This window comes from Podarcis muralis, chromosome 4 (assembly GCF_964188315.1).
Source record: "Podarcis muralis chromosome 4, rPodMur119.hap1.1, whole genome shotgun sequence".
Lineage (NCBI taxonomy): Eukaryota > Metazoa > Chordata > Lepidosauria > Squamata > Lacertidae > Podarcis > Podarcis muralis.
The window spans coordinates 53,321,532-53,343,585 of record NC_135658.1 but is presented as its reverse complement, the minus strand read 5'-3'; the positions used below and the strand labels follow the sequence as shown (position 1 = coordinate 53,343,585).

The window sequence follows — 22,054 nt, the reverse complement described above, 5'->3', positions numbered from 1 at the left end:
ATAGCCAAAGGGGCACACACGCAGCATCACAGCTGAAGTGCAAAAATGGATGTGGTTGGGTGTTATGCATCTTGCAAAACAGGCATCACTGCAGTGTGCAGTTTTGCTGTGCATTGCTTTTCATACTGCAATTCTCAAAATAGCAGCAAAAATAATAATAAGAAGAAACCAAGAGGGATGTTGTCTGGAAAAAACAATATACTTAATTATCCCAATAGTATTTTTTCAAATGATTTTTTTTTTTACTTATTTCAATAACATCACACCTTCATTTAGTGCCCTTGTTGTTGATATGAAATGGGAACAAGCTACTATAAATGCCAAGGGGGAGGGGGAGAGACACACATCAATTGACCTTTAAGAAATATGCTGTTGACATTAAGCAGCTATTGCCAAGAAGATACATAATTAAAATACTGTGAAATATGCCAACATTACCTCTGAATTGCTGAATAATATATAGAAGCCAGGGATTCAAGATATAATGTTCTGAAGAAGACTTAAAGAACGACCAAGTAGAAGGCTTCTATCTTCTAACAAATGTAACAAGTAGCTCTATCACAACAACAGAATTTTCTACTTGATTGTATTAATATTCACTTAATATATTTAGGAATTTTAAAAAAAAAATCTCATTAAAAAAAAGTTTTAACAAAATTAATTGTGAAGAACTACATTGAAAACCAATCCATCATTCACTATGATGAATGCCATAATTAATATTAATTTCTCTATTCACATTAACATAAGGCTGCACATTGTTTATCTTGTATTAGAATGATAGGTACAGGACAAAGTCCCATTCTGAGTAAACCTTTCTCCACATCTTTTAAAATGTACCTTATATTTCTTTGCCAATCAAATTTGAAAATGATTTTTTAAAAAGTATTATAGCCAGTTGATATAAATGTCCAATAGAATGTGGCATATGGATGTGTATGCAAGGGACAATGAAGTATAAGTGAACAGGATGCAACCAGATAACCGCCTACCTCTGCAGAAAAATACTGGGCTGTTAAAATGTCCTTCTGAAAAACGCTCACCCCCTGCCCCTCACCCCACATACACAATCTTCAAAAATTGTCAGGGAGCCGCAAGTTTGTACATCCCTTTTATTGACAAGAAATGTCAACAATAGAAAGTCTCTCAGTCAGCCAGACTAGCAGGCTGATAAGCAAGCAGCTGTGGGTGGGAGGAGGAACTGGCCTTGGAGAACATATTGTTGTGCTCTTTCCAAGCTCAATTTCCCCAAAAAACATAATTTAAATTATGGGGAGAATTTGCTCTCTCTTTCACGACTTAAGCTATGGAGGGGAAGGGGTGTGAGTGAGTGAGTGAAATGGATTGGCCAATGACTTAAATTTTAGATTGCTATGACACCCCATTCCCCCAAGATAACTTGTGATAAGGGGCAGGATATAATTCCTATAAATGAAAATGCTGCAAGAGAGCAGTTTGATCATGCAAACTGGGGCGACACATGGATCATTCTAATTACGTAACTCTATTATTCCCTCCTTTTTCCAAGGAGCTCAGGTGTTCCCTTCACAACAACCCTGTGAAGTAGGTTAGGTTGAGCAGTAGTGACTGTCCCATCAGCACCGGCCGAGAGGGATTTGGTTGCCCCCACTACCCAATGCCAGCTCTCAAAATGTGCTTGTCCCTGACATATACACATCATACTATATATTAAAGATAATCCATATCACCACCCAGAGAAATGTTTTGATTAGAAAGAGGGCTATTTTGGAGTTATTTCTATTATATAGGTACCAATTTGAGGCATTGAGTAACTTTTCTGCATATCTGAGAATTCTGTACAGAAACCTAATACATCAAACTCTGACATGTACCCACCAACATCCATATGGGGCATATGTCTGAGCATGTATTTATATTCTTACAATATGGAGTTGAAGAGACCCCTTCTTGGTGTTAGTAAACCATTTCATTGTGGTGATCCGTTGTTACCACCTTTACAAAGAAATCGAAATTTCCTGTGCTGCTGTCCCACAGTGCTGATACTCTATCTATATCCCAATCCTGTAATTTCCAGGAAACAGCAATGCTGTGGATCTAAGGGTACTGTTTACTTTTTGGAACTCAACTGCAGTACTGCTGCTTAGAAGCTGTTGAGCAAAATAACCCAATGGCTGCTGTTGTCCAATGCCACCAATCTTTGTTTTTCTGTTTACAAAGATTCCAATGTCGTGAGTTTGAACATAAGAAGAGTCTTCCTGAATCAGGCCAAAATCCATCTAGTCCAGCATCCTGTTCTCATAGTGGCCTATCTGTAATTTTCTTTTTCTAGGTTGCAGGCAGAAAACCAAATGAGAAGCAACCATTATGTTACTTTGCCCTCCTCTACAGCCCTCATTAAGCCTCTGAGCAAGCCAATGTCCACCACTCAGGTTCCCATCTTAAAAGGATGCTTAATTTTACAATACCAAAAAAGAAAGCATTGCATAATGTAATAAAACAAGTCTATATATTCCATAATCTTAGATACCTATTTGGTGTCTGTAAACTGGGTGCATTTATGATAAAGCTGATATTGCCCTGCCCTAGTTATACTCTGGCCCCTTCTCAAAAAAATTTCGGTGCTTCCAGACTGGTGTTTATTGTGGGATCAGTGTGTTGCCTGCATGTGTGGTTTTGTGTGCTTTGCGGCATCCACATGATCCTGCAAGTATTAAATTCACATCAAAATGCCACACCATATCCCCCTCTCTCCACTTTCCCCTTTCTGTAGAAAATCCAGAAAGTTATGAAACAATATTGTCAAAGACCCATTTGCAACATTAAGCCCCCAAGCGGAATACCCCATAGCAATTGTGCTAGCATTCACCCTTTGTGATTCTCACAGACATTCATTCAACATGATAACATTTCCAAAACAGTTTCCCTGAGTAGACCACCAATCTGTGGTGAAACTCAGCCTAAAATGTTTAATCAATCCAAAACAAAAATAGTGCTGAGATCCTGCTCACATATAAAACTGTTGACTATTTTCAGTATTTCCTTTTATCTGCTTCCTCTCATTCTGTCACACCAGATGTAAATTTAAAGACTACAATGTAATACACTCCCCCTAGAACTATTGCCTGCTAAAAATTAGCAGATATTTTATCTTGGGACCTCATAGAAAGCCTCATTTAGGAACACATATGTAAACATAACTTACCGTATGTTTCTAAGGTATTCTGCAATCAATGTATGGAAGTCAACAGCTTGTGTTCTTTCTTGTATACTGTACTAAGAAGTACTAAAAGGAAACTCTTCAACTTGATATCAGATTAAGTTACATGAACATTTGGTGAAGGGGGAAAAAGATTGCTTTGTTGCTGTCAGAGAGAATGCCTTGGTCCAAATAGCTGAGGGAACCCAGTGCCTAAAACTCCATCTCCTTGTGACCAATCACAACAGAGGAAGATACAATACATTTGCATTAATTGCATTGTACAATGTGGCTCAAATAACTGACTGGTTTAAAGTACATGTGTCTGGTATGAGAAAGAAATAATGAACAAACCATTTTTTGAGGGGGTGGGGGAAGCTATGTTGCTATACTGTATAAGAAAACCATCAGAAATCAGGAAAGAGCCCAACTTGTCAGGGATCTAAATCAGAATGTAATGGTTCAACACAGACTACAAGACTGCAAGATCTATATTCAAAATGCAAGAGGCAGTCAAATTTTGTTAGCCAACAAGGTACAGTTTGAGAGTAAGCTCTAGTCATTATTCATTTAAAATTTTTATTTAAATGGTTTTAGACTTTCTTAAGCATAAGCTTCACAAAATTATTTATAATACATCACAGTACAATTTTAAAACCTAATACAGTGGTACCTCAGGTTACATACGCTTCAGGTTACAGACTCTGCTAACCCAGAAAAAGTGCTTCAGGTTAAGAACTTTGCTTCAGGATGAGAACAGAAATCGTGCTCCGGCGGCGCGGCTGCAGCAGGAGGCCCCATTAGCTAAAGTGGTACCTCAGGTTAAGAACAGTTTCAGGTTAAGAACGGACCTCCAGAACGAATTAAGTACTTAACCCGAGGTACCACTGTAATAGTATAAAGCATATAATATTAATTTAAAAAACAAAATCTTACTAAAGACACTTGATTTATTACTCTAAAATATGATTGTTTAGAAATATTTCAGGAGTCAGGTTCTTTTGGGTGCTAGAAGCATTTCTGAAACTTTTTGTGCTCCTTCACAATAACATTTTCTTTGTCATCCTGAATTTCCTGACCAAATAGAGCAAACTTGCCGCTCCCAGTTTGACAGTTGCTTATGTCTCCAGAATTAGATCTTGGTGAACGACTAAAGTTCTATTAATCATTTCAAAGACATATTGGACAGTCTGATGTTTCACAAGGTTTACAAGACAAAAATCTTTTTAAATATATTCTTCTGACACATTCACATCACTCATGGATCATCTGCAACCCATATTCACTAAAGAGATTAGCAACCTGAAGTGATATCATATGTTAGAGTCCATCTGTTTTTGATGTGCAAATGTACTGCAAGTATATACATTTAGACTGTTGTTTCTCCACACAAGTGCAGATGTTTCAAGAAACAAGGGCAGAAATAAGAAACCACTGAGCGTCCATGGATTTACAAATCGCAGATTGGCTATGTTTACTAGCACTCTGTGCATGCTCAGAGGTACTCATTGCTGAACACGTAATCCACAGCTGAGTCCTTGCAACGAAAACCGATTAGCCGTTTTAGGCGGAAAACCCAGATTACATTACAGAGATCGCTAACGTGTAAATTATCTAAAACTGTAGGTGCAAACGGCGAGCAACATCAACCTGCCTCAGACGGGTATGACGACAACTATGACAAGCATCACCAACATTTTATGTGCACAAAGGAGCCACGGTTTAAGTACCAAAAATGTACAATTAAAAATGAATCTCAGCCCAGTCACACAGGGAAAAAGAGAAGAAAGGAAAGCCTGCAGCTGTAATTCTAGATGCAGATCTACTTCCGCCCTGCTTTCATCTCCTTTTTAGCAAGTCTGCCGCACGAAACAGGCTCCACCTTCCTCTCCTTTGCAAAGAGAGCGGATGACGCAAACGCCGCCTTTACAGGAACTACGTCTCCCACAATCCCAAGCGGCACAACGAGCAGCGCGTGGACCTTGGTCTAGGGCAGCGGAGGCGTTAGGAGGGGAAGGCCGTTCGTTAAAGGGCACAATGATAAATACATAAAACGCAGCAGGCGCGAGAGAGGTGGCTGGATGGAAGGGCAAAGAGAAGGTGAAGTGGGCGGGAGTGGGGCAGGGGCAAAGAAGGCGAGTGGAGGGCTTGGCAGGACGGATGGGTAGCTTGGGCTGCTGGTGACATCCAGGCTCCTGTTATTTCACTCTGTCCAAGGGAAAAAAAGGGGGGAAATAATATTTTAATGCAACCTCCGTTTTAAAAACAATCCATTTTATTTATTGTATATCATTTTTATTTGTTTTTAAACAATATAGAACAGAAGCAGTCATACAGATGTAAACGAATTTACAAAGTCTGTCAAAAAAGGGGGACTATAAATATAGTTATGTATCCAATCTGAGATACAGACATTTACAGAATAGTTATAGTTTTAACCTTGGAATGTTATTAAGAGTTATGATGATAAGAGAGAGAGCCGCTGTTACTTTTGCAAAAGGCTGGGTGGGGAAGTGGAATATATATACAGCAAATATATCAGCCCTATTTAAAAACCATTTTGAACTGCGGGAAAGGCTTAACTAACATTTTCTGACATGGTTGTGCATGTCTCCATGCTTGAAGAATTATCCTGTATCTGCTTAAGAGTAAGCCCCACTGAACTGCTGAGGCCCTGTCCACCCTCTACATTTAAAGCAGTATCATGGCACTTTAGTCATGGCTTCCCCTGGGAGACATAGTTTGCTTAGGGTGCTGAGAGGTGTTGGGTGAACTCTGGGAATTGTAGCTCTGTGATGGAAATAAGGGTCTCCCGACAACTTTCAGCACCCTTAACCCTTAAGCTACAGCTCTCCCGATTCTTTGAGGCAAGACATGGCTGTTTAAGGTGGTATCATACTGCTTCAAATGGTACACATGGGGCCGGAGATTGTCCTTAATAAATTTAGAAAATGGCCAGGATGGGTAATACAAAGAAAACACTGTTCAATGCATTGGTATAACAAAATATATGTAAGTGCTTTAAATGATGCACCGGCTACTCATCTTAACTGATGATTTACATTTGATATCATTTTTGATAGGGATTTTCATTTTTCAACAGTCTAAAAAAGCTGGTGGGAGATTTTAGCGTGTTCAAGACATGCAGAATAACCATGCTTCTGGAAGAATGGAAGGTAACATGCTAGTAGATTTTTGCTTTCCGATAAAGAGCATTTCATAATTGCACATGGAATAACACGTTTCCTGCTGTAATTGCATGAATGGGCTTAGGCTGCTTGAAGTGGAATTACCTGTATGTAGCTGACCTGATTACATGTTTGTTTAGTTGATTAAAATCCTGGTAAATTGCCAGTTAAATTGAAATTTTGTGATACCTACACATAGGTAGATTGTACCTTTACAAATTACTAAACAAAAATGAAAATTGAATGTTTGGAGGAAAACCCATCTGTAACATTATATATACAGTACAAGTGAGATTTGCAACAAAAAGTTGCTGTGTATCTTCGCACATCCTCGCAGAAGTGTTCCTGTTCAGGTTCCTGCCAGCAAGCTATGTTCCACTCCAAGGTACTGCATAAGATGTAAAGAACTCAAGCAGGGCCTTTTACTATGTTACTTTTTTAATTTTTTGTAGCTACTGAGCATTGTAGAAATGCATATGCATACCAATAACAATGTGAGTTATGCTAACTCCTCACTGAGCCATTTTTTGTGGGGGTGCGCCCTTTTGGGGGGATGGTTTAACTTCCAAAAATCTTGGGGTTCTTTTGAGCATGCTGCTTCTTCCCTCTTGTTTCTCAGTGATCCTGTTTTGGCTCGGTTTCTTTCATCACTCATAACTTGAGTTCATTATGAAAGTGATTCCTCTTACACTAGCACACAGCAGGCCAATCAGCATAGCTTCAAAAATGTTCAAATTCCATTGTTACCGTGGAAGTTCCAAACATGGTTATAAAATGTAATACACAAAGCACAAAGGCTTGCAAAACAATCCTATGTATATTTACCCAGACTTAAACCGAACTAAACTTAATGGAGCTTGCTGCTTAAGATTGCAGCCCGGGTTCCAAAACATGTGCATGTATTTGTATGTCTTAATTAACTTCTCTTTTCTAATATTATCTCACAGAAAAGAGCTCAGTTCCATCTGAACTTGTTCAGATTTGCAGTTAGATGGTTTATACAAAAGCTGCATTGAAGAGCTCAGAAGTGGCACTGTATGATGATGCTGAGAAAAATACAGTGCCGTGTCTGGATGTGCTCAGCATTGGTTCCAAAGAAAGACAAACCATTTCTACATCATTTTATCTATCACCATAGACTGCTGTCAGATCTCAGACCTAAAAACATCAAAGACTCTTACAGGCTGCTTAACCTTCAGGAAGGCTGTTCACTGGATGATGTCAGAAATTCCTTTCGAGACCTTGCTAAGCAATATCACCCAGACAGTGGATCTGCTACAGCAGATTCTGCAACTTTTGTGCAAATAGAAGAAGCATATAGAGTTGTGCTTAACTATATGACCAAGAAAATGAAATCAAGTGAAAACAATGAGGAGGATGAGGAAGATAAATTCAAATCTAAAACACCACAACACAGACAGTATTTAAGTTTTGAGGGTGTAGGTTTTGGAACTCCAAGTCAGAGACAGAGACAGTATATGCAATTTAGAGTTGATCGGGCTTCTGAACAGGTCATGGAATACCGAAAGCAGAAAATGGAGCGCGAACTAGTAATGAGTGAGGCTATGTTAGCTAAAGATGTAAGGCAAAGTAAGAAGGCAAAAATCACTCAAGCGATCGAACGGTTGGTTGAAGACCTCATTCAAGAATCTATGGCAAAAGGGGACTTTGAGAACCTTAGTGGTAAAGGAAAGCCATTGCAAAAATTTTCAGACTGTCCACATATTGATCCTATGACTCACAACCTGAACCGTATTCTGATAGACAACGGATACCAACCAGAGTGGATTCTCATACAGAAAGAAATACGGGAAACAATTGAAAAACTGAGGAAGGATATGATTGCTTCTAGGAATAAACTGGGTGAGCCAATGACACCACAAAAAGAGAAACAATGGAAGGAATCTTGTGAACAGTTTACTGAAAGAATCCAGGCACTAAACAAAAGAATTAATGATTTCAACTTGGTTGTTCCTATTCTTAGCAGGCAGATGGTACATTTTAATGCTGGCAAAGAAATTTCACGTGCACAGGAGAGCTGCAAAAGCCAGATGAAAAGGAATTCTGAAAAGGAGACAAAGAAAACAGAAAATGAAAGTAGCAGATCATCTGACATTAAAGCCAGTTTTTTTAAATGGATGAATCTTATTTTGAAATAAGATTACGCTGATAGCCATGTGGTTTAGCTACTAAATGTACACTAAGATTCATATTACTTCCAGAAGACATTACATTTTTCTGTTTACTGTCTTAACAGTGTTGTAGAAGTGTAGGAACAAATAAACACATTTATACCTGCCAGCATTGTTTTGGTTGGCATTCCTTTATTTTTGGGTGTGTTGAATTAAATTTTAGAAAAATAAAATGTTAGATTACATTTGCAAATTAGGACATTTAAAAATGGAAGGAAAAACAGACAAGTTTTTGTTCTTGAAGCAAAAGGCAAAAAATGATATTCCTTTTCCACTCATTTTGTGACTTGTAAGTGAAGGCAGTTGAGAACATAATGAGTTTGCAAATTCTGTCTGACACAACTGTTGCATATTATTTAATGGTTCCTGCTGTTGTTCCACATTTGTTGCTTTCAACTGCAAGGTGAGAAAAAGTGAAAACTTGGCCTCAGTATTTTAAAAATGTATGTTTCTGGATTTCTCCAATGATGACAATATTGCTTTCTTTTCGAGCTTTTAGTGCAATTAATGAATATGACTAAGTTAGACCAGTTAATTTCAATGGGTTTGCTTTGAGTAAAGCTTAGCTGAATACCACCCATCCTAGCCCAGGTAGGGTGGAGTTCCATTGTATTGGGTCCAGAACACTAAATGTACTAAATGTTTACATGTAGTTTGGCTAGCCTGGGTAGTAAAATATTATTATAATAAAATATTTAATAGGAGCTGATGGTTATGATATCAGATCTATTTGTATGCTTTAGTAAACAGCACACCTCAAAATATGAATAAGATGCCTATGGCAGCTATGCTTAACCAGCCTGGAGGAAAATGTGAACAAAGGTGAATAAAAAATCAGTGCATATGACAACTGGGAAGGCAGGGCATACATCCTCCAGGGAAAATAGGCATAGCAACTAACAAAACAACCTGTTCAACAGCTGAGTAACAATTATAAGGTTATTGTGTAAAACACTGTGTGGCAAGGCACTATGAAGGATCTTAGCAGCCTTTCCCAACCTGGTGCTCTCCAAAAGTTTTGGGTTATCTTTCCCATCATCCCCTGCCATTGGCTGTTACTGATGGGAGTTACAGTCTAAAACAGTGGGAGGATATTGGATTGAGGAAGGCTCTGATGTTTAGATCTGAGATGGTAATAATAATAATTTATTATTTATACCCCGCCCATCTGGCTAGGTTTTTCCTGCCACTCTGGGCGACTCCCAGCAGAATATTAAAAAATAAAGCATCAAACATTAAAAACTTCCCTAATCAGGGTTGCCTGTTTAGTAAACTTGTGGCTCTTCACATGTGTGTGTGTGTGTGTATGTCTTCATTAAATGCCTAGCCAACCCTTCTTCCCAAAGGAGACCATGACAGCAAAAAACAAATCAGCAGAGCAGTATAATTAAAAGAATAAGGTAGTAGAGGCAAAGTGTAAAAACATCTAAGAACAAGAGGCTGCTGGTCCCATCAGCCCCAGCCAGCATGGCAAAAGGTCAAGGATAAGGGGAGTTGAAAGTCCAAAACTGTATGGAGGGGCACAGGTTCTCCAGCTCTAGTTTAGAGGGAATAAAAAATTATTAGCACACACGCTGTCAATATCATTTGAAGTCTGCAGAAAAGAAGCAGTATCGATGGAAATGAATATGGGAAACGTGTTTTAACTACACTCATTTTGAAGACCTCAATAGGCCGTGTAGTCCACGCCCACCCCATATAGCTAGGATCCTGCCCACCTTACAGCTCCTTGCCAAGGGCGCAAGGGAGCCTAGGTAGGCCTCTGCCTCCCCCCGCCGCGCCTAAAAAAATCTTGTGGCAGCGAGTTCCACAGTTTCCTTCGCCCTGTGCTAAGAAGCACTTTTCTTTTCTCTCCCTTATTTCTCAACGTTCAGCTTTACTGAAAGACACCTGGTTCAAAAATTACGAGGGGATAAAAAAACTCCGAAGTCGACGAGGTTGCGCGCGCTGAGGCCTTGGGCGAGCCTATACCGCGAGCTCCCTCTGCACCGCCGCGCCCTGATCCTGGAGGCGGCGAAACCGCTCCGGCGGCGGCAGCCACCTGCCCTCCTCGCCCTCGCGGGAGGAGCTCTTTTGCTAACAGCTCGCGAGGAGGAGGGAGGCGGGAGGCGGGAACTGAGCGGGGGCGACAGCGCTCGAGAGCCTATCGCGAGTCCCCCTTGCCAACCGGCAAGCCTCGCGCGGCGTTTGGCGGCCCAATCACAGCGCTCCCTGCCGAGCGTTGTGACGGAGGAGCTCCGGAGGTGGATTGGCTGAACTCCCCGCGACTTCTCCCCACGCCTCCGGCCGGCAGAGCAAGCCGGGTGACGGCCGCGGATGGAGCGGAGCGGGGGGTCTTCCAGGTGAGGGGGTCTCGCGCGGCGGTTGCGGCCCTTTTTTCCCCACCCCTTTTTTCTGAGGGGATAACGAGACTCCTGGGCGAATATTTCCTCCCCCCCCTCCCTCACACCTCCGTAATTCAAAACAAGCCCCTTGTGAAGGTGGCTCTTCCTCGGCCTGGAGAAAGACTGGCCCCGTCACGCCTTTTAGGGGCACGGCCCCTCCTTCTTTGGGGCCTCTCTTCTCCGAGGGCCGCTCCCTCACTTTTTTCGTTTCAGGAGGGACGTTATTTCCCACCCATAGGGGGTCGGGGCGGGCGTGGGGTCGGGGCGGCAGGGAGCCCGGCGCTCGGCTGCTGGTCGATTGACCTTCCTTAATGTCAAGAGGAAGGAAGGGGAAAGGGAAGGAGGCCGAAAAGTTTCTTGCCTCCTTGCCACACTTTGAGGGAAGCATAAATATCTAAAGAGGGGGGTGGGCTGGGTCCAGAGTCTGAAATTACTTCACTACATCACTGAGTCTATTATCCACCAAGAACAGACGCATCTAATTGTATATTTCCTTCCCACCCCCTGCAAAGCGGGGTTTATACTCCCCTTTTACTTTCGCTCGCCAAGCTTCTTGATGCATTGATGCATTTCTGGCTTCGTCTGCTCGCACGTATGTGACTCCCCCCCCTTTTTTTTTTCTTTAGTTTAAAGTAGTTCGTGGGAATAGCTGGGGATGCGATCTCCGCTCATAGGTGTGCATCCACAGAGCTTTCAACTAAATTACAGACGCGATTACCTTGCACATTATCTTTGAATCTCCTGAAACCGGTTCCACTTGTGGGACCATGCCCTGAGATGGTGACGAAAGCTTTTCTGTATTCATACGAGGGGCAAAAATTATCAGCTGAATGAAGCCTTAATAACATGTACTGGAATTTCTTTAAAACTTCCCCCACCCCTTCTCCCTTTTAAATGTTTCAAACCAATGTTTGAAATGCAGGGATTTAATCAGCGGTGGTATGAGGATTCACTGATGGACCATGTTTTAAGTGGATGGGTTGGATGTCAGGTTGCTGTTTGGGGCAATGTAACACAAGCAGCAAAGAGAGCTTTGCTTATTTGCTAGATGTTGGGGGTTGACTGGGCTGAGTTCTAAAGGAAGGCAGTCACCATCAGTGCTTTTGGAATAATTTAAAGGTTCACTTCTTTAAACTTCTTAAATTCGCCTTGTAAGCTTGTGTTTTTAAAGCAGCCAAAAGCGGTGGAAGTAAAAGTTAGCAGGTGTACAGCTTAACTAATGATTCACACATGCATATATATATCATTAAAGCACTTCTTTATGACTTGCAATGGAATATGTGAACTGTTTTTATTGAAAATTGTTTTTTATTATTATTACTATTATTATTATTAATTTCATTTCTATACTGCTTTATTTTTTTAAAAAAAATCTCAAAGCAGTTTACAGAATATTAAAACATCAATAAAACAATTTGAAGAAAGTCAAATATGGAATATACAGTCAAAACAACATTTAAGCACTTCAATCTAATTGAGTTCAATGAGGTTATTTTTAAAGCATCTTTATATGGTTAATTCCCACGCCCCATTTGAATTAAATGAAATTTGCAGCCCAGTCCTGCAAGTTGTTTATTCAGAAAATGGGTCCCTAAAAGTTCAGTAGAAACATGCATAGGATTGTAACCTTGAAATGCATACCTTTGGCTACATAATGCCTTTTGTTTGCAATTTCTGATCTTCAGTGGCTGTCTTCCATCATCAGTTGATGATCTAATTGCTGAATGATTGACATGTATTGTAAGCCTGTTTTAAGTGAGTTTTTGAGAAAGGCTTACTGGATACATTGATTAGAGATGGATGGATGGTGAGAGTCATCTTCATTATGAGATGCTGACCACAGGTATATTCACATTCTACTGTTTTTACTAAAGTGCCTGTGGAGGGAAATCTGGAGAGCTATTCCATAGAATTTGGCTATGTTGCCTAATTGGGTTTCGCTCTATAAGTATACATTTTGCTCTATAAGTCTTTGTAATTATCCTTGCCATGTTTTCAACACTCTTTGGTAGCCTAACTCAGGATGTCTACAGTAGGTTTTAGTGTTTCAGTTAATGGAGATTGTGGGGATGTGTTTTTCATTCTTGATAAATACATTCTTGATAAACGAGTATAGCACCAAGGTTGGAGTGGAGGCCTAGGATAATGCATGTAGCACAAAGGTTGGAGTGGAGTGCCATATTTGCTGTGGCTTACCTCTTCACTCCTGGTGTTTGTTATAACATTGTTATGGACTATGAGGATCAGTCTTTGATACTTTGCTTTGTGGGTGATGCTGTCTCAAGCCTGTAGTTTGGGTTTGATGATCTTCTGATTCTTTCTTGTTCTGTAATTACAACCTCTCAATGTGTTACAAGGCATGTGGAGTTGGGCATTATCTTCATAGATAATGCTCTTCATAGGCAGAAACCAACAATATAGGAGTCTGCTTTGAATCCTGTGTTAGCTGAAATCCCTCAGTGAGAAATATTTATCGAATGGCTTGGGATACCCCTGATCGGTACAGGAGTAATTTGAATTTGAATACCGATAGGCTTGAGCTGTGGTTTTCAAAGCATGAAGCTATATTACCTCCTAAGAAAGCATGGGACTGTTCTGCCCCACCCTAGTTTGTGCTGCATTAGACAAAAATTGGGGGGTTGTGGTGGCTAATACACAATAAGTGCTTCTTGTTTTTCAAAGGCATTTTCATTTCCTAGTTTTGCATCCTTTTAGACCAGTGAACACATTTTAGGCCTGTCATATAAACCTCTTTTCATTGTCTGCCTCTTTCCAGAAGCATACTTTTTTTTTTAAGGGTATACATGTTGCACCACACATAATCCTATAAGAAGAGGGAATGCCATTTTTTTTTTAATGGAGGGGGCTTTTTAAGTTTAAAAAGTGTTCCTCCTTATTTTGTTTGCTTTTTTTAAGTATTAGCATGCTTAGATGGCAAGCATCAACTTTTAATAGATCGACTAAATGCCTAATACTTATGAATAATTTACAATTGAAAAAAGAGCAGAGAAATTAAGATTGCTTGCTGAGGACTTAACTAGAGTACAGGTTTCCACTGCCTTTTTGATTCTGTATAGTACTGAATCTCTTATATTGCAGTCCTTTGCATGTTTATCAGTTAGCCCCACTATGTTCTGTGGAGCTCCCAGGTAAGCGTGCACTAAGATTTTTTTTTTTAAGTGAAGTGCTACACTTGATATAGCTGTGGAATATAACAGTTCAGCCTTAAGTATCTCTTTATTGTCCTACTTTTATGTGTTGGGTAGTGTACTCTTATCATCTCCTAAGAAAAAGTTGCTGATATATTTTATATTTCTATCCTGCTCTTTCTCAAAGGAGTTCAGAGCTAGTATTAGCTGTGTGAGATCTGTGAGCCAGGGAGTCCCCAGATGAAATCTCTCCTCTTCTGTGAGCTTGCAAGAAAGCCTTAAGCCACTGTCTCTTAAGTTGCCCCCCTGCCTGCCTCCAGCAATTCTGCCCGACATAAACATAAAACTTTATGTTCCTAAGTTTTTGCTTTTTTCTAAATTCCAAGAAATAGAAGGAACATAAATCTCACCCACAGTTCAGTTAGTTTTAAGACCCTTTTCAGCCTTATCCAGGACAAAGCATGAATGTAGCCCCGCTGATCTTATCTTTTGTAATGGCTACAACTAGACTAAATAAGTAAATAAATAATACACTGATCTTTTGGTTTCTCTCTCCCCCCTCCCTTTTTTTTTATTTAGGGCTTGGAAGATTCATGAAAATCTAATGTAAATAACACATGTAAAAGAGACATCCTGAACTTGAGAAATGGCAGGTTTCCTAGACAATTTCCGGTGGCCTGAATGTGAGTGTATTGATTGGAGTGAAAGAAGAAATACAGTTGCTTCTGTGGTAGCTGGGATTCTGGTAAGTCTTAATACAAATGCAATATGCCAACTGGTCTGTTGGGAGTACATCAGATTTGCCAGTGCCTCACTTGATGGTAAAAATAATTCTGGTCACATTTACAGGATGTTTGCTCCGTTGCTTTGTTTGTATTGAAAGCCAACTTGTGAGTTCTTGTGCTAAATCACAGGTGGGCATCCCATGAAACCCTCCCAAGTCTGGGAGAGCCTGCTAATCAGCCATCAGCTGCCTGGCAGAGAAAAGATTCTTGTCCCATGTGGGAGCGACTGTCTTCTGTACACTAGAAACAGGAGGGGCTGTAACATCACCTCTAGCATTCCCAGTGTAGTCCAACAATATATGTACCCCTGCTGGTGGCTGGGCAGCAGGGAGAATATGTGTGAGTGGGGACGGGCAGGGGGTGGATCTGAGTGTTGGGCATGTGGACGTTAATGGCCACTTTCACCATCAGGGCTGGCCGTGCCTGCCACCAGGCTGCAGTGCTGGATATTTGCCTACCGTTAAGTTCCATTCAACTGAGAGGGATTCTGAAAAAACAAGCTTGGAATTGCACTGTTAGTTGTCTATCTCTTGAACATGTGTTTTGTGTACACCCATTTTGCATGCTAGGCATATACCCCTACCAACACAACTATGCCTACTTGAGAGGAGCCACAACACTTGCTATGTTGGTTAAGGCAAGGATGTTGCTGTTAGCATTCTTACCTTGCCAGAAAATGCTCTGAGTGTGGTAGGAATTGCAAAGTGGGGAGCTATTGGTTTTCTTGTCTTAAGAGCTAGCAGCAAATTCTTCCTGCCCATACAACTGGAGTACTGAGAACAAGATTTGTTAGATAAGCACATTTGCATTGATGGTTACTTTGGCTTTATTTCAGGCACACTTTGTAAATGTTTTAGAAGAGGCGGCTGCGTTCCTGATTAATGTTTAATTTTTCCCCTCAAGTGATGTCTTCAGTCACTATGAATTCAGATAGTATAAATTATTAATCAAATCAGCTTCTCTTTTCATGGTAATCATTAGCAGAAATATTGAGCGTATAAGGGAAAGACATCTCCCCAGCCTTATCTATATTCACGAACAAGCACGTTTTTAAATAAACAAATAGGTGTTGGTTGTGCATTCGTATATTGTTTATATGGTAAAGGGAGTATGATTGTGTGCTGTTTTAATATTGTGTTTATTGTACATTGTGGTACGTGTGTTTTAATGGAAAAGCAGTCTTAAAAGTTCAAAAAGCACTACCATTTATTTATCTTTATTGCAGAGGGGCACTATTTTCATGAAGCCGGCTGTTGAATCTTACAGTTAGAAGCCAATACCAAAATACGATGCCTCTTAATTAGTTGGCTGGGTGGCCTTACTTATCATTTGAGTAAATATGGAATCTGTTTAGTTCTTCACTTTGGCCTCCATATTGAGCTCATCTATGGCAGGTAGATCTGGTAATCTGGTTTATAGTACATGTTCACATGAATACTTTAGTGGTACCTTCTAGTCTTTGTGTCTGGGACGGAAATGAGCCCCTAGCTAAAACAATGCACTTTGGAGGGCGGGGGGTGGGGTGGGGTGTGCTAGGAAGTTTCTGTTAATTGGAGTGGGTAGCTGGGACTCAGATGATTACAAAGCCTGTGGAGTGAAGGAGAAGAGAAGCAGCAGAGTTATGTGGCTGACCTTTCTGTAGATATTTGCCATGGTTTAATGATCATGTGTTTTACAGTTTTTTACAGGTTGGTGGATAATGATAGATGCAGCAGTAGTTTACCCTAAGCCAGAGCAAATGAACCACGCATTCCATACTTGTGGAGTGTTTTCTACTCTAGCTTTTTTCATGTAAGTACATATAATGATAGGTCCATACAAAAATAGCAGTTGTTCATCTCAAATGGCAAAGTACACCTACAAAATAATCCCCCCCATCTTTCTTTTCTCTTTTTGCTCTTGTGTTCTACTACTATTTCTCCTCCTTTAAAATTGTTGAAGTGTGCATGCACAGCTTACTGTTTGTTTTGTGGGATGAGGATAAACAAGGTTTTCTTTCTAAAAACAAAGGTTTCCATGCATACATAAATGTATTTCTCATCATCTTCAGAGACCCAGTTTTCCCCTATCCCTCTATTTCTTTTCCTACTCAATTTGTTCTCATGCTTGGTATCCACTCTACTAGAGTATAGTGACAGCTCTCTTTTACTTTTTGGCACTGTAGTACTGCTCATCAGACACTGTCATTGGTAACAGTCAAAAAGAGATTTAAGGATTGTAGTAGATAAACGACTAAACAAATATGACAACTCTAGTATCTGAGAGAATATGCATATACTGGGCATTTTGGTTTTGTTATCTGATCAGGTTTAGCATCTGGATTCAAAAGGAAGATTGGGAAAGAAAAGAAAATACTTGTGGCTTGATTTGAATTAATTTTATAATGAATGATTTTAGAGTGTTGTGTTGTACTTTTGTACTGTTTTATTGTTGTTAGCCGCCCTGAGCCCGGCTTTGGCTGGGGAGGGCGGGATATAAATAAAATTTATTATTATTATTATTATTACTTAAAACTGGAGAGGGAGTATTTTGTGGATCCAGATTAGTGGACCTGCTGCCTTTTAGTCTTTTGCACAATTCTTAAAAAAGTAATTTTAGCGGCTGTTTTTTATGTGTTGCAGGATAAACGCAGTATCAAATGCTCAAGTGAGAGGAGACAGCTATGGTGATGGATGTTTAGGAAGAACAGGTGAGGATTCTCCTATTTATGCAGATAAATTCACACTTCAGTCCTCATTTCAAAACTTGGCTGTGCAAGCAGCGAAGAAAACATAACAAAACTTTCTGTCCTGGCACATGTCACAAAAAGCAAGATGTTAGACTGGTGCTGGTGGTACTGTCAATGGTGCACAGATCTTTTCATGCTCATGTTTAAAAAATGTTAGTAATCTTATGAGTTGAAGAAAGCTTCAGTGGGATGATGAGGGATGCTGTTTCCCACTGCCCCCTTATTTCTGCATATTATTACCCTAGCCTAATGCTTGACTTCATGTGTTCTTGCAGGTGCTCGTGTCTGGCTCTTCATTGGCTTCATGTTGATGTTCGGCTCACTTATTGCTTCTATGTGGATCCTTTTTGGAGCATATGTTACCCACAGTAAGGATGATTTATTTTTTATCAAGGGGAAAGAAATGTACTTGTAAGTGCCTTTGTGTTAAATGAGAGAGATGCACATATCACATTATTAAATACCTTATTTTATTTTGAAATAAAATTAAATATCTTATTTTGAAATCAAATCAAGGTATACGTAGTTATCTTCTTAAAAACAGTGGTACTTAAAAGTGCTTCACTTTGGCTGGATCACGCCCCTGCTGTTTTGACCAACATCTTCCACTCCACTTGCTGAAGAATCCGAAATGATGTAGGACTGATCCAGCTGCTTTGTTGGCTGCTTATTTTCTGTTAGAAATTTTTAAGGGCAGAATTACTGGATGTAAAAACAATAAAATAAAAGACACAATGTTAAAACAAGAAAGAGGTGGTGATAAGCACAGTCTAAATAAAAGCAGCAGGTGGCAGTATATTAGAAGTATTGGTAAATGTTAAAAATAGTCCAATGGCTGAATGTCGATGATAAAGTTGGCTTCCCTGTGGATGATTTGGGGTGGATGGGGAAGGTTTGTATGAGAGATGTTCCTGGAGGTAAGTGGGGTCTAGGCTGTTAGATCTTTAAGGGCATCGGGTGAAGCTCAGGTGGAAAGGTGCTCTTGAGACTCTTAATGGGTCTGATCAGGGCCTTGATAAGAGTTAATGTGGTTACTTTTCTTGTTCATGGCATTTCCTAGAAACCTGTTTACCTAGCTTTTCCTCTTACTGCTGTGAGTCATGCAGGATCAGGTTCTATACAGAAGAGAGAGATCCTGCTGGCCTAATACTCGTGACTAAACTTCAGTTGACTTGGTGTACAAATACATTGTTTCATGACAAAAGTACCAACACCCTCTATAGATTTTTGAAAAGTCGACACTATGCACTCCAGGTTGTTGCTGCTTATTCTATATTGTTTTTGCTGCAGCAGTCTTAACATGGCTACAGTATGGAAATACGCACATGTCTGTAAGTCACAGAGTATAAATCGGCTTCTTACAAAGAATCAAGGGAGCTTTTTAGGGAACTGCAAGCTCCTTTGTTCCTCTTCTGCTTAACAGCCACAACTCTCAAACACTGCGAAAGAAAAATGTTCTCTGGGTTCCTTTCACCCAGAAAGGCTTCTGCCACCTGCTGGAAGGAAAACAACAGATGTCTTTCCATCATTTACCCACAGACTGTTTTTGACTCTGTGGCAGTGAAAAAGGGGGAACTATTAAATTTGGGCAAAGGGTCAAAGCGTGGAAGCCAGAAAAAAACTACCCATGTGGTTTCAAGTCCTATCCTGTAGCTGTAAATGTTCAATATGCTAATGTAAATAAGCTGGATGATGACTATTTATGGAAATATGCATACTTAGGACACAATCAAAATATCCCCTTCTTGAGACTTTGCTCCCTCCTCAGTCTTGCAGCATTTCCAAAGTACTGAATATTATTGTGACAAAGTGCAGTGTTTTGGGGTGACACTGGAATGTGTAGAAACCTACAGTAGGGTGGGGGATGTCTGACTTCATAGCATACTCCCATAGATCAAGTCTTAATTGTTTGTAGATAGAACTAAATTATCATGATCCATCTCCCCCCCCCCCCTTTTAAAAATGCTGTTTCATAGCTAAATGAGCACAAGATAAACTTAGTAGTGACAAGTTTTGATGACTTGTCTCAATACTTACTTATTTATTGCATTTTTATTTTATAGATATTAATGTCTACCCAGGCTTAGCAGTGTTTTTTCAGAATGCTTTGATATTTTTCAGGTAAGTAACTAATGCCTCCAAAGTCTAATAGTTATAACGATACAGATGTTTTCGGTTTGCACAATTTACTCAGACGATAGAAATGGGTGTGTGAGGGTTCATTGTGGTGTTCTAAATCTCTGTGAAAAATGATGTTACTAGAAGCCAAGTAATGTTCATTAATCATAATACACAAGTGACATAGATAAGGCATACTCACAGCTCCACCAGTATAGTAGTGCCAGTTATCATGCCATCTGCTTCTAGAATTTTGATGATTTTGCCATATCATCATTGGAAAGAATGTCTGTCTTACAGATCTAAACTTTTGTTTTCATAGCACCCTTATCTACAAATTTGGAAGAACTGAAGAACTGTGGGCCTAAGAGTACTTTTTTCTTCATCTTGCTTAGCGAGCCTTGTATGTAAATATAATTTACATTTCTGTTTTATATTTTGCCAAATAGATGTTGCATTACACCTTTTGTATGTTTACTTATTTTTGGAAAGTGAACTGATTTAAATATTCTGCTCAAAGTTAGCTATCTTTTCATAGAATGGATAGTAATGTGAATATGTACATACTATGACTATCTGTAAAATATAAAAGTGAATGTTAAACTTTCATTGCACTTGGCAGGTTTTTTCTGCTCTGACATGTGAATAATGTTTTAGGATAAAGGCTCATAGCTTGTTCAAGATCATATACTGTTCTTAAGCACAAATGAGCTGTAGTAGCTTCTTGAAGAGTTGAGATTTTGATTCGGTGATCAGAAAGTGAAGTTAAAGAATATTAATCTGAATGGCATCTCCAAATAGCCATTGATGCATGACCCCCGGTAGACAAATACGTTATCTGGAAGTGTAGTATACTCTGGCATCATATGCTGAAACTTCATCTAGCGCTAACTTCCCAATTACAAGGAATGTTTTACGCTATACTACAAAATGTGTACTGAACAAAGGAGGCATGAAGTATGTATGGAAATTCTATTTAGCAAAAATTCGAGTAAAAAAACAAAAGATCTTAAGCATTTATTTGGTAGTGCAGCATGCCTTAAAATGGAATGGGCCAATCCTTTCTCAGTGAATGCACTGCAAAAAATATTTAAGACTGAAGTATTAATGTGTTTGACAAGCTGTAGGAGAATTCTAGGTTTGAACTTTTAAGGTGTGTTGTCATAAGCCCCCCATGAAAATGTCTTGTCAGACATTACCAATTTTACCATGAGACTGACTGATATTTCACATGCTTGTGCAATCAATATTCAGAACAAAGGAGCGATCCCAAGTTCAAAGCATCACAGGACTGCTTGTTTTGTTGCTTACTATACAAGGAAAAAAGGGACACGGGTGGCACTGTGGTCTAAACCACTGAGCCTAGGGCTTGCTGATCAGAAGGTCGGCGGTTCGAATCCCTGTGACGGGGTGAGCTCCTGCCCACCTAGCAGTTCAAAAGCATGCTGTGCAAGCAGATAAATAGGTACCGCTCCAGCGGGAAGGTAAACTGCGTTTCCGTGCACTGCTCTGGTTCACCAGAAGCGGCTTAGTCATGCTGGCCACATGACCCGGAAGCTGTACGCCGGCTCCCTCGGCCAGTAAAGAGAGATCAGCACCGCAACCCCAGAGTCATCCGTGACTGGAGCTAACAGTCAGGGATACCTTTACCTTTATACAAGGAAAAAGCATATTTAAACACAATTCACTAGTTTTTTCTCTTCCCTTTTGTCCAGAATCTAATCAGCTTCTCTGATGAGACTATCATCTATTTTCCATGTTTTTCTGAACTTTATTGTAGTGAATTACAATATGTATGTTAAGGTACTGTGATGTTAACTGGAACTACCTGTATTTTATTTCACCCAAGCCAAATTGTGTACTGAGAAGCATATCAAACTGCATCATTTGCAAAATGTAACAAGGACTCCATGTTAAAAATATTTTTGCAAGACAGGGTCTAGGGGCATGAAGAAGAATCAGATGAGGTAAAGGTACTCTACATTCTGATTTTTGGAGACCCTGCAAAATGACCTTTTCCAAACATTCTTCACTTTCAGACTTTTGGACTTTTCTCCCCACCTAGGAAATACAGCTGTGTTAGTTTATTTTCTGAAACCATTTTCATTTGTCTTCAGAGCCCTTTTCAGGACAGACTATGAAGCAAATACTATGCTAAGAGTTGTCCTGTTACGACATTAGACTATCTTGTTTGTTTATTGTAAATACATTAAAATCCAATAAAGATTGGTAATGTATTTTGTTTTACAAATGCTAAAACTGCTCAGTATTCTGTCTACAGTGTAATATTCTCTCTTTCACACAAAAACAGATATAGTTCTATCCGTTGTAT

The 22,054-nt window shown here is 39.8% G+C and overlaps 2 protein-coding genes across 4 annotated transcripts; both read left to right on the top strand.

Moving 5' to 3' along the window:
- The first annotated feature begins 5,212 nt into the window (after positions 1-5,212).
- Positions 5,213-8,667, top strand: DNAJC28 (DnaJ heat shock protein family (Hsp40) member C28). Its single transcript, XM_028727066.2, has 3 exons — positions 5,213-5,278; positions 6,282-6,354; positions 7,314-8,667. The coding sequence occupies exon 3, from the start codon at positions 7,404-7,406 to the stop codon at positions 8,523-8,525; it is 1,122 nt and encodes a 373-aa protein (XP_028582899.2). The 5' UTR covers positions 5,213-5,278; positions 6,282-6,354; positions 7,314-7,403; the 3' UTR covers positions 8,526-8,667.
- Positions 6,280-21,981, top strand: TMEM50B (transmembrane protein 50B). Of its 3 annotated transcripts, none has more exons than XM_028727068.2 (7): positions 6,280-6,354; positions 14,671-14,836; positions 16,555-16,667; positions 17,498-17,565; positions 17,880-17,972; positions 19,668-19,725; positions 20,045-21,981. In XM_028727068.2, the coding sequence occupies exons 2-7, from the start codon at positions 14,738-14,740 to the stop codon at positions 20,088-20,090; spliced, it is 477 nt and encodes a 158-aa protein (XP_028582901.1). In that variant the 5' UTR covers positions 6,280-6,354; positions 14,671-14,737; the 3' UTR covers positions 20,091-21,981. The 3 variants fall into 3 exon arrangements, with proteins under 3 accessions (XP_028582901.1, XP_077783439.1, XP_028582900.1); XM_028727067.2 differs by lacking the exon at positions 6,280-6,354 and adding an exon at positions 10,754-10,900; XM_077927313.1 differs by lacking the exons at positions 6,280-6,354; positions 19,668-19,725 and adding an exon at positions 10,753-10,900.
- The last annotated feature ends 73 nt before the right edge of the window (positions 21,982-22,054 follow it).

Coding starts and splice junctions, on each gene's coding strand:
- DNAJC28 (XM_028727066.2), top strand. CDS start 7,404: ATGATGATGCTGAGAAAAATACAGTGCCGTGTCTGGATGTGCTCAGCA.
- TMEM50B (XM_028727068.2), top strand. CDS start 14,738: ATGGCAGGTTTCCTAGACAATTTCCGGTGGCCTGAATGTGAGTGTATT. Junction 16,668..17,497: donor TCTACTCTAGCTTTTTTCAT/GTAAGTACATAT, acceptor TATGTGTTGCAG/GATAAACGCAGTATCAAATG. Junction 19,726..20,044: donor AATGCTTTGATATTTTTCAG/GTAAGTAACTAA, acceptor TTGTTTTCATAG/CACCCTTATCTACAAATTTG.